Source organism: Adiantum capillus-veneris, chromosome 7, assembly GCF_014529385.1.
Source record: "Adiantum capillus-veneris isolate H3 chromosome 7, ASM1452938v2, whole genome shotgun sequence".
Classification (NCBI taxonomy): domain Eukaryota; kingdom Viridiplantae; phylum Streptophyta; class Polypodiopsida; order Polypodiales; family Pteridaceae; genus Adiantum; species Adiantum capillus-veneris.
In genome coordinates, this window is record NC_140937.1 from 33,872,806 (window position 1) to 33,885,650 (window position 12,845).

General features: G+C 42.7%; 1 protein-coding gene and 1 pseudogene across 1 annotated transcript; one reads left to right on the forward strand and one right to left on the reverse strand.

The window, feature by feature from the left end:
• Window positions 1-401: 401 nt before the first annotated feature.
• LOC147453667 (uncharacterized) lies at window positions 402-1,243 on the reverse strand (annotated as a pseudogene).
• Window positions 1,244-2,301: 1,058 nt separating this feature from the next.
• On the forward strand, window positions 2,302-5,904 carry LOC147453668 (uncharacterized protein At5g02240-like). The gene is made up of 7 exons (XM_086515786.1): window positions 2,302-2,458; window positions 2,698-2,969; window positions 4,704-4,740; window positions 4,818-4,915; window positions 5,001-5,062; window positions 5,396-5,519; window positions 5,613-5,904. Exons 1-7 carry the CDS (start codon window positions 2,404-2,406, stop codon window positions 5,730-5,732), a joined length of 768 nt encoding a protein of 255 aa, XP_086371912.1. The 5' UTR covers window positions 2,302-2,403; the 3' UTR covers window positions 5,733-5,904.
• Window positions 5,905-12,845: the final 6,941 nt, after the last annotated feature.

A 12,845-nucleotide genomic window follows, 5' to 3' on the forward strand; every position in this document is an offset into this window, starting at 1 on the left:
GAACACATCAGCATGCTGGTGTTTTTTCACCGCTCTCAATACCTAAACAAAACTACTTATGCACAAAAAAGCAAAAGTTACAAATTGTATACATCCTCATCGAGCTTAAGATTGCTTAATGTCTCTGCAAGTCCTGGACCCTCTTTTCTCTTGTCTTCATAATTCTCATTGTCGTCCTCTCCTTCGGGAGCATACTGGTAAGAGTCCTCATTGTCACTGTCCTCCAAGGCTGCCTCAAGCCAAGGAGGAATATCATGCATATTCTTCTGCAAATGTCCATAGCATGGTAGTTAGAGAATTAGTAGAAATAAATTAATAAAACATGGTGTGCAAACATAATATAAAAAATTTGATGAAAAAGAAAATCCAATCAGACAAATCGGAAACTTACATGTGCGTTGTAACCTTTATCAATGCGCTTTTGAATTTTTGCCAGCCGGAGAGCCTTTGCTGCCATGTAGTCTCGCATCTTCCCATTCCTCAATAAAAGCGGTCTCTAACATGTGCTTATACTGATTTCCGAGGTTCTTCCATACTTGGTGAGCTGTGCATGATGCGCTGATACCTTTTACAATTTTTCCTAAACTTCCTATCCTTGTCGCCAAATCTTTTTAAAGCTGCTTTATGCCAAGCTTTTACTTCCGGATTGGGCATGAGGTTCGCTCTTCTCTGAGCTTCTTTGTGGAGGGGGCGACCTCTAGGGCGCTTTTCAATCTCTATAGTGATTCCATGGAAAGTCTTGAGGTGAGACATCATCCCCAGTATTTTGAAGATGAAGGTCGATCGCTTTGGGCAATCCGCACTTGCGCGGCATTGGCGTGCTAGCCGTCCATCAGGGAGCTCAATCTCTAGACAGACTTTCGGATCTTGGATGCTGGTTGTCTCTTCTTGCTTTGCAAGATCCTCAAATACCTCCTATGCTTCTCCCTTTGTTGCATCCTCTGCCGCTTGCCTGGCCTCAACTCCACATTCCCTTGAGCCCACCAACTTCTTTCGCGGACGGATGTTTAGGCTCGAGGGTGTGCCCATCTCAGGCAAGGTGTGCTTGCGTGGACTTCTCCTTGGTTGGGAAGTAGCCCCTTCTACATGAGGAGATGTGGGAGGAGTAGTGAAGCTCTCCTCATGACACAAGGGTCCCTCTTCTTGCTCTTGGGCTATGTCCACCTTCTCGAACTTCTCCGCATGCTAGACCTCCTCCCCACTCTTTGCCTTTGGTGAAACATTGGCCTTTCCTACTTCCGATTCACGTGTGCTTGCTCTTGTGATGCGAGAGCAACCACCCCGTTGCCATGTTCTCTTCCCCTTTTTAGCAGGTGAGCGAGCCATCCCCTGGGTACTGTATGTAAAAAAATGACACAACCTCAAGCCAAGGAAAATGATAAGCATGACAATAATAAGAAATTCAAAGTTGCAACCCATGAACTTCTGATCGACCAATTCATCCCCCTTGAATACTTTAGCTTTTGGAAAATGCAGGGAATAACCTCAACATATTGTGACAAAGATTGCTAAAAGAATGTAGGGGCACACTCATCTCAGGTGTGTTGGCTGACGCTCATTGTTTTTCCCTCTATTTTCCTCTTACACACACACACACACACACACACACACACAGCCACACAACGGACTCTCTTTCCCTAACTAAGGATTCATTGAATTCAATTGCAAGGCAAACCTTTTCCCCATTATGGGTTTTCAAGAATGGTATGGCCAAGCTCGTGCAGAACCCCATGGTCGAGCCCATCCATGCTGGAAAAAAACATGCATGGAACCACACACAGAAGCTTCCATGCATCCAAACCTTCAACGAAAAAAGGGATTGCGCTCACCTTCAATGCCTACTTGTCCGCTTGGGCCTCAAACGATGCCGAGGTTGAGCGATGACGAAATACCAGTTGCATATAACTCGCGCAAGATTCTGTAAGGCCCTTCTCCCCACCAAACCCCTGTATCCCCTCCACTCGCGGGTTCGCCATGCAACCAACCAATAGTCACCTCGCGTCCCCTGGTCCAAGTTTTGAATTTGGCCAGCATGCCCAGACCCCCCCCCTGTCCAGGTTTAGTTTTAATGGTATGCATGGCCCAGATCCCCTCGATAAGCCCCTCCATCAAGTTCCCTGCCCTTGGTTCCCCCCCCCCCCCCCCCCCCCCCCGCCCGTTAAATGCTGTGTTATATAGTCCTGAGGTGTGGCAACATTGAGCCTTGCTGGTCAAGCAAGGAGGACGTTCACTCCAGCCAAAGTTCGAACCGCCCTTGGGCTCAAGTTCATCCTTTACCGTCCAAATGGTAGCTTCGAGAAGTAGCGGCTTCCTCATTTATAGGGCTTGTTGCTCCATTTGCTCACTCACACTTGTCACACACCAATTCCGATCAAACCCTCCGCAGACGACGACGAGACGACGATGACGGATTCCGCTCGTACTACAGTACTCGTCACCGGGGCTGGCGGACGAACAGGTAGCTGCAGTTACTTCTTCACTGCTACACACACCGCGCGCTCGCACACAGCTGAGAGAGAGAGAGAGAGAGAGAGAGAGAGAGAGAGAGAGAGCGAGAGCGGTGTTAAGTCGCAGGAACAATCCCAAGAGAGAGAGAGAGCTACTTTGCTCAACGGAATGTAGGACATGAGAGAGAGAGAGAGAGAGAGAGAGAGAGAGAGAGAGAGAGAGAGAGAGAGAGAGAGCTCTACTTTGCAGGGAAAATTGTCTATGAAAAGTTGAAACAGAGGGCAGACAAATTCATTGTCCGAGGGCTTGTAAGATCAGAAGCAAGCAAGGCAAAGATTGGAGGGGACGAGGATGTGTACATTGGGGACATCACTAAAGCAGATACCCTGGGCCCAGCTTTCTCAGGTGTGGATGTTCTCATTATCCTCACAAGTGCTGCGCCTCAGATGAAGCCAGGTTTTGATCCCAGCAAAGGAGGGCGACCCGAGTTCTATTATGAGGAAGGGGCATACCCCGAGCAGGTACTTCAATGGCTTGTTAAGTAGTATTTTGTGGCGTATTTGTTTTGTGGTTGGTTGAGTAGCTAGCATTTTTCCAATTTCTTGAACAACCATTGTCGTAGTGTTCGTCAACAACTCATTGTTGTGTTTGTTCTTCAATTCATTGCATTTGCCAAGCAACTTTGTTCAGTGTCCATGCTCATTAAAAAATCTCGTAAGTTTGTGAAATTCTCATTAATGAGTTCACTGCACCCATTTGAGTAGTCAGAATAACGGATTGCTTTTTCCTCCTCCCCCTTAGCCTTGGGGGAGTGACTACAATAAAAAAAATTCCTATCACATGGGTTCAACAGTAGGGATTATATTCTTCTATATTTTCTCACATTTTCGCAGACATAAGGGTGTTGCCAAGGGGTTTTATATATAGTCCTTGAATGCACGTGGTATATAGGTTACATATAGTGACCCCCTCGAGCTGTTTGTGCTCCTTTTTAGCAATACCTGTAAATAACACATACGTAAGGAGATGTTACTTGATTTAACTACCACTAGTGGAGCCTTGGACCAAGAGCTTGAAGCCCATCGTCCTCAAGCTTGGCACCTTGTAGTGCACTAGCTTAGCCGAAGTCAAATAGATCTGCTCAATACATCATTTTTACAAGAGTCTTCTAAACAAAGAAAATGTCACTCATATCTTGCCATGAGCTCAGATAGGGGCAGTTGATCCCTCACCTAGTTATTAGAGAATATTTAAGATTTTGTAATGTGGATGTGGAAATAGAGCGGGAAGTGCTATGGTCGAAGTAGAGGGAATATCATATGCTCTTTGCTATCTCTGTACACCAGCACAGCTCATTTTGAGGCTCTTTTAACTGCGTCGGTCTATGATGCCTCCTTTTCTTTGCTTCTGTTCTTCTACTCTTCCCTGCTTCGGCCAGAAGAGTTTAGTCTCTTGCTTGACTGCCTGTTGTCTCTGCACCTGCTGTCATCTGACCCTCCCAATCAGCAAAAAGTGCATGTTGCAAACCCTTCCCAATCACATAGTTGGGAGGTTGAGAGTCGAACTCCCTCCAAACCCAAGTTTTTCCCCATAAGATTTGAACGATTCAGAATCATCGATGATCTATGACTGGAGATCTTTCTTGAAAGTGAGGTGCCCAATGATCCCCCTTGAAAGTGAATACCCTACCCCCCCCCCCCCCCCCCCCCCCCCACCCCAAGCCCCACAACATCATCTCCAGTGCACACACTTAAAAAAACAAAACCCCTGGTTTATCTCAATTTTTGCACCAGCCAAACTCAACTTGCTGGAGATTTCAACTATCCCATGTTTTGTTGTGGTAGTTGTGGTTTCCCTATGGGCTGCTCACTGACATACTTATTATGTCTTATATCCTCATGGAAATGTTGGCAAGAGCAGCTTAATTTACCTGTCCTTGTTCAACTACCTTCGCAAGAATAGGGTTCATGTAGCACGAATGCATGTGCTGACATTGTGTAAAATGACATGCAGTAATGGCTTGTGCAAGTGCTGGCATATCTACGATGTCCCTTATCTCATCGCAAGGTCTCGTAAGACAATGGTAGAGCGTTTTAGTCTGATGAAACCCTCGATTGATTGTGAAAGAGGGATTCCAGATGGTTAATGGTTTACTGTACGTGTTATCTTTTGCCTTTGTCCTAAATCTGTTCCATTGTAACTGCAGTTGAGTGTGCATACTCTAACCTTGTGGCTTCCCCTCTTGTAATCGACAGGTTGATTGGATTGGACAGAAGAATCAAATTGATGCAGGTAACAAGCAATTTATTGAGGAAGGCATGTTGTTAATCTTTCAATCTATGTTTCTCTAACGGTCTTACTTCTTTCAGCAAAAGAGGCTGGAGTGAAGCACATCATTTTGGTTGGTTCTATGGGTGGCACAGACATTAACCATCCTCTGAACTCTTTCGGGAATGGGAAGATTTTGGTAAGTACCGTGCTTGTAAGTCCTTGAATCAGTTCGTGTTCATTAAAACCCATTTTTTGATGTGAAAAGTGTAATGAACCTCCAGATTTGGAAGCGAAAGTCAGAACAGTATTTGGCTGATTCCGGGATCACGTACACATTAATCAGGTAATTTTAGCTATCCCAAGTTTAATCAGGTAATCTAGGGAACTGTGTTAGCTATCTCAAGTTTATACTATCTGGTAACCCTATTGGTGATATTTCAAAACACATGGTCTGCATTTAAGATATGGCAATAACATTTTTCCTGGCGTCTTCATTGTCTCACCAATTGAAGACCTTGTGGAAGTGGTTTAATTTGTTCTCTTTGCAGCTACTTTAAATTGGGACTCCCCTTGCCGAGCTTGTGACACGACAGTGCTACTTGCGATTATTTTTGGGTGAAGTAATGAACGATGGTAAGGCTAAAGTCTTGAACTGTGTGACTTATTTGTCCTCCAGGCCTGGCGGGTTATTAGATAAAGATGGTGGGTTACGAGAGCTCTTGATTGGGAAGGATGATGAGCTTCTTGCCACAGATACCAAGACGGTACCACGATCAGATGTTGCAGAAGTTTGCGTTCAGGTAATCCACTTGCTTCTTTGGGGGAAAGCCGTTTAGTTTTCTACAGTTTCTATTGCTAAGCATCGTGGCATCGTGGTTTTGGAGTTGCTGCAGGCGATTCTACATGACGAAGTGAAGAATAAGGCTTTTGATTTGACCTCCAAGCCTGAGGGTGTAGCCCCTCCAACTACTGACTTTAAAGCACTGTTCAGCCAAGTAACTGCAAGCTTTTAGATGACCAGTCTCGGCTAAATGTGCCGGGAAATTTCCTTTTACTTGGCTCTGTATCATAAAAGTCCATAGGGGCTTTGTATATGATAGACATTGATGTGCTATCGAAAGCACAAAGAGTTCTGTACATGTCCTACAAATGTTGCAAGTTGCAATTTATGTGAAGTTTGAAGCAGTGTGAGTTTTTTGGCCTTATATCTGCTCACCGTCTTTGGGCTTGGTTTGCCAATTCCTTTTTGGTTCCAGCTTCTGGATTTTCGGTTTATGTTTAAATTTTTGTGTGTCAAAGAGAAGTGGAGACTAATGTTTAAATCATGCTTGCGTTTAAATCTTAAATGGAATAAGACTAATAGTAAATGAGGTAGTGAAGAAGTAGATTGCTTTATCTTTCACCCTGCATTTGAGAGAGGCCTTAGGGATTAGTTTTGGTGAACAGTAGACACCGTAGGGACGAGTAAACGATTCGTGTAAATCGCATGGACCTCGTCCTAGAAAGTAACTTCTCTCTTTGGAAGCTTTCGAAAGCTTAGTATGTCAAGAAGTGAATGCAGCTTTTAGAAATGACATTTAAAAGGCTCTCTTTTTTAAGACTTTTAAGGTCCCTGTGAGGGACATATGTCAAGCTATTAGAATTGCACGACCACCATATCTATACTATTACAGAACGGGGAGGGATTCCGGCCCGCCCCCCTACATGTGGCAGCACACGATGATCCGGCTTGTGTACCTTGCAAATCCGGTGAGACAGGACCGAGTTCGTGTGTGTGTGTGTGTGTGTGAGAGAGAGAGAGAGAGAGAGAGAGAGAGAGAGAGAGGTGAAGCCCGTCGGCCACACTAGTGAATACTAAGGTCTTTAGCAAGCCAAAAAGTAATTTTTTAAAAATTGCAGAACTCACAATGGTGAGTGTATATATATCGATTTAACAAAAAAATTACAAGTTCTAAATCATGCTTGAGCAGAGCCATGACATCTCCTAACAATCATAGATACATCGGCTAACAAGAAAGCTACCTTGAGATATTTTGAAACATCGGCTAACAAGAAAGCCACCTTGAGATACTTTGAAAAGGGCCTCAACTTTAGTAAGAACCCAAATAACTATCCTATCATTGCGACAACAATTGCCCTATTCCGCTAATTAGAATTCATTCTTGCCCTATGGCGACAAATGCTTCTACTTTCTTGTAAAATTTTTGTAAACCTTTCTATTTTTTGGGTGTTCTCAAAAACTCAATAGTTCCTAGACTTCCACATGTGTTTGAAGTAGTAGAATCTAATAATTTGTGTGCCAATAAGTAACCCTTGGCTCTTGAAAACCTTCCCACCTAGGAAGAGGTAGTTCTTGAAGAACCATATTTCCTAGGTCCTTTGAACCCATTTGCAAATCTTCCTTGCTAGGCCACAAATTGTCGAGCACTCCTTGAAAAGGTGAGGGAGGTCCTCACTAGCCGTTCTGCATTGCGAGCATCTATTAAAGGACCGATGCCTCTTGATAATATCTTCACACCAGTAGGTAGGCCCCCCACAGAACCTTCCAAAGAAAAACCTTCATCCCAAGTGGCAAATGTAGCCACTAGACGATAGATCAGCCATTTTCTAATACCTAAAGCCCAAAGGCTATATAAATTTTGTGAAAAACAAAGTGGATGTAAAACAATGGGTTAATATCAACTTCTCATCTCTTGTTCTAAATTATAAATGTTAGTCTAAACCAAAAATACACACATAATCATGTTGAAAATAATAAAAGCACTACAACAATGTAATTTTATAACAACGCATGATTGATATGATGATGGAGATCACCGTCGACATATGGAAGACAGAGAGTCCATGATAGAGAGGATGCATATAGATGATATTATAGCCACAGGGATGGTGAGAAAAGGACTCACAGAAAGATCAATGGTGGTGATGATGAATGTAGAGACCGGAGCAAGATCAAAGGAGCTTCAACCACATGAACTTGAGTTGTTCAACCATAGGAACTTAAGTTGATCAATGATCACGGATCATGGCTTGAGCTGTTCAAACATAGGAACTTGAGCCGTTCAATGATCATGGATCATGGTTGCCTTGTGGAGCTTGCAAGCTTTGTGATCAAAAGCTATGATGGAGATTGTGGTTGACAGGAAAGAAGGTATGAAAGATGGAGGAACCATGACAAAGAGGATGAAATAGAAGAGATCGTTATAGAGAGATGGTAATCAAAGGGCACAGAGAGCATGATGATGAGAATGAATGCAAAGATCGGAGCAGAACGTATCAAGATGATCCCTAGCTCTTTGAAAGGGCTTCAACCACAGGAACTTGAGTTCTTCAATGATCATGGCTTATGGCTGCTTTGTGTATCTTGAGAGCTTCGTGTTTGAAGCTAGGACAACGTATGATTAACAAGATGATGGAGACTGCAAGCGACTCAAGAGAAGGTATGAAAGACTGGAAACCATGACAAAGCGGATGAATATAGGAGAGATTGTAACCCGAGAGGTAGTGATAAAAGGACTCCAAGAGATAATGACGATGATGATGAATGCAAAGATTGGAGCAGGAGGGATCAAGATGTCAAAACCTAGGATAGTGCATGATTGACATGATGATGGATATCATGATCGACATGACAAAAGATATGAAACACAGAGAGACCTATGACATTGAGGATGAATATAGAAGATATTGCTAGATCCAAAGGGATGATGATCAAAAGGACTCACATACTACAGGAGGAGAGATCGAGATGATAGAAACCCCAACTCCTCAAAAGGACATCAACCATAGGAACTCGAGTTGTTCAATCATCATAGCGTACTAGAGGAGGTGTCATATATCAAGTTTAAAATAGTTGAAGGCAATGGATTCTTTTTCTTGTATAGTTCATGTCAAACATAAAAAGTGACCAACACTGGAGGAGAAGCATGTTGTGCCCCTTCAACATTGGAAGAAATAACAAGAATACAAGGGAAGGGGTCATTCCCTATAGTTTATAAAAATTGGGTGAGGATGGTGCCATCTCTCTGCCATATGCACGTATGGTTTTTTTCCTTTTTTATGGGCACATGTGAACACGTAAAGCATTGATCATGATCTTTTGAAAACCATGTTTGTAAATCTAACTCTCATTTTCTCTAATGTTGTAAGGTTTGGACACTGGACAAACAATAATTCATATACATCTACAATGTGAAATTCAGGAATTACTTTTTGTCAGAACATACCTTATTCAATGATAGTTTACAATTGTAAAACGTTATGATCATGGGATCTACTTTAAATGAGCGAGGTCATGGGAACATTGTGTGAGGACATTCTAAAAGCATGTACCGCAATGGGTGCTATTGCCAAAGAGAGTGAAAATTCACGGTGAGATTTCAACAAAATTCAGAGTGAGATTTGGATACAAAGCTTCATTGGGCATGGTGTAATCCTTAATACAACACTCCATGAATATTCGTGAATCAAATTGAGGACTCCCTAGTACGTGATATAGATAGTATGTGCCAACCATTTATTTTATTTTATTTTTAAAAGGAGGCAAATCAACAACGATTATGTGTCAGCAAAGAAAGATAATAAGGGGGGGGGGGGGGGGGGGGGATGACCAAGGGAGCTATGCACATTTTAAAAAATTTTGCGGATCCTTATTGCTGTTAGCATCATGCATTTATTCACGTGGTTATGTGAGCTATCTATGGGTTGAATTCCTCAAGGGATCGAGTTTGAATTCCTTTCTTCCCCTTTTAAAGGGAAATCAAAATGGTAAAATACTCCTTAGGAGGAAATCACGGGATTGAAAGACTAGTACGTGAGATATATGGCTTCTTACAACCGATCCCCTCCCCCCCCGGGTTAACTAGTGGAGGATGTCAAACATTACCGGCCATCAAATCCAAGGGAGTGGGGGCCAATGCCATGTTGACATGTCATGCGTAATAGTCCTTTGCAGGCGACCACAAGATACAATGCCTGTGCTGAGATGTTGCAAGTCATCATTCCATGCGCTGCAGTTCTGATGTACTTGTCATTCTGTGTTTCGTGCGTTGATTGGGATACCACTGATTGGCTGTGCAGGTTGTAGATTGCGGCCTCTGACTTGTCATGCATCCAATGTTCGACCAACAGAATTCCACTTTTTAAGGTACAATAGATGGACGGTACAGAGCGCACACCCCCCACCCTGGACTTGGATAGTGTAGGGAATGGTCGTGCAGTAACCATTCCCTAAAATAATGGGCGATCACATGGCGACCGACGGATACCGTGAGCCATGGTGGGAGCACGTTTTTCAGGGAATGGTCATTGTGAGACCATCCCACCCGTCAATGGCCGTGGGACGAGACATAGACACTGTTGAGGCGAAAATTGCACTACAAAACTGCAGCACAGGCGAGATTACGATGATTGAGATGGTAGCACCTAAGCGCATTCCACCCGCTGATGTGGCACCAGTTTATTGAAGAGCGCTATAGTTGCATTCTGCTTGCTGATGTGCTTGAAATCTAATGGTGCATGCAAGAATTCTGGCGAGGAATTGACTATGGATGAACGGCTAAGGAAGAAGCATAATGACATATGTCTTCATTTGCGGTACCACCTCCATATGCGTAGAACTAGCTTTAAGCAAAGAGTATACCACCCAACATACACACACATGGTGCAAAGTGTTACAAGGCAACGCTGAGTAGAGGTGATACTAAACGTAAAGTCGATGCGTGAAACAAATACAAAAGTGAAACACAAAGTTATTGTAGATGAAATTCAAGTGGAAAGAGCACCCACATTTGCACAAATTTCCAATAAACTTTCAAGTTAAACTGGAGAGTCTAGAGGTTTGTGATGGACCTGCCTTGTAGTAGGGTTATCGATCTTCTCATATGTGGGTTTTCCAAGTTTTTGGGAAAAAGGTTTTTTCGAGCACTGATATGAAGTCCAAAAATGCCAACCCACCTTCTTTAATTATAACATTGTCAAATTTAAAGTATTCAAAGAACAAAAAATTCTATGGGAAATATATTGATCCAATGCAACATCGACGTTAGGGTTCATTTTTGAAGGTTGCAGAGCCCTTCAAGGCCATATTTGACCTTCAAGAGAAATTGAAAAATTTCAATTGTTTGCATGTATATCAAAAAATTTCCCTTCTTATGGAAGGGTTGGTTAAAACCAATTTCCCTTGAAAGGCACTTTTTTTTGGAAAAAAATTGATTTATTTAGTATAGGTTGGAGCCTGGAGCTTGGACACCAAATTCCTAAGGCTGGACAATGGAGTGTGGACTCTCGGGATCTGGATAAGTCTAGACTTTGGAGGTTGGGTGCTAGAGTTTGGAGTTTGGACGAGGTTAGAGAGTCTAGTTAAAATGAAACATTTATTGAAACTAGAGATTTGGGATAGACAAATGGAGAGCAAGTAACAAGGTGAACAGTTGAAAATTGCCCTTAGTTCTTGAAGTTTGAACCTCGGCCATATGCGACAACTTCCAAAACATTGTCAACTGAGAATGGTGATGCCACCATAGCGTACACAATGCACTCTCCATTAGTAGAGGAAGCTTCACCAGCTAGAAGTAGGTACGTTGCCATGACACTCAGCGTCCACAAGGGGAAAAAGCAAAGAGTAATGAAGTTTTCTTCAAGCCACAAGCATAGATAGGAAAAGCATCATGATGAGTGAAAAGCAATGAGATTCTCTTCCTGATCAGACTACAAGCTTGTACTGAGACAAAGGATTTGGACCAAGTTTGTGGGCTACACATCAAGCTCTACAATAGTGTAGTGTTTGGAATTGATTTGGTTGATATGTATGTCAAATGTGATGTATTTTTTAAATCACAAGTGCTTGGTGATGCCGTAGTCTTTTTAATGCCTGATGTGGTCCACTTTGGGACACACAAAAAGTGCGAGAGGAGCTTCATGTTCAAAATGTTGTCTTTTGGAGAGCATTGGTTAGGAAATATGCCTAACATGATAGTGAGGGATTAAAGCCACCGACTAATGGCCAACCAATGAAGGGGAGAACTAAGGTCTTAAGGCTTAATCTGAGTCCACATAATAGGGAAGGAAGGTGTGTGTGAAAGAAGGACAAAAAACCATGGCAAAAAATGTACATGCAACAAACAGGATGAGAGGAGCTTGAAAAGCTTGCGCAAGGAGATGTGGTGTGCAAAGGCCATAGCTGTAGTGACAAAAAGTGTCCAGAATTTGATGACGCTTCTTTTTGACGCCAACCTCGGCTATTCCTGTGAAAATCTTGTCTCGGGTCACCACATCAGTCACAACATCTTGACTACTGTTTTTTGTGGGGGGGGGGGGGGGGGGGGGTTTCCTTTTACGAGGGCATAAGGGGATAATAAAAGGGAAGAAGACATGGAGAAAAAAAAGAGCGGACATAGCAAGGAGGGGCAACTGGTTTTCTCTGGCTCTTGACCTTTAGCAAGGAGAAATTATCTCCCTTGTTCTTGGCCTTGGAGAAGGATCTCTCTCTCTCTCTCTCTCTCTCTCTCTCTCTCGACCTTGAGGAGAGCAAGACAGGGGGCGTCTCTCTCTTGACCTCATGAAAGGGAAGAAAGCCAATCAAAGAGAAGAATAATCTCCTTCTATCAAGCCCTCTTGACCTTGGGAAGAAGGAAAAACAAATAGGATCTCTCTCAAGCTCTCCAGCTCTAAGACCATATTAGATATAAAGTGGGAAAAATCCCATTCCCTATATGATCAAATTTGAACTTTATACATGGAATGGTCCATGACCAATCCATGTGTTCTTCTCTTGCTCCAAAAATGTCGACACAATCATCCTCTAATACTTGTAACCCATCTCTTTCTTGGCTATTACAATCTTGATTCCAAGAAAACATGGAGACAAAGAAATAATTCCATTTAGTGATCATCTTTAGCTTGGGTCTCTCTCAAGATTGATGCAATTCTCACCATTGGATTGAACTTCCATAAACCTCTTGTGTAATTGTGGTTGCAATGCCATGCATGAGACATGTTATAGCTAATCGACGGTAAGTCATTAACTCTACTTTAAATTTTCTTTAGACTCGGGTATCTGTTAACACTCATAAAGTAGACTTCAACAAAATTTGTTTCAATAAAACTAGGTTAGCCCAACATTCTTA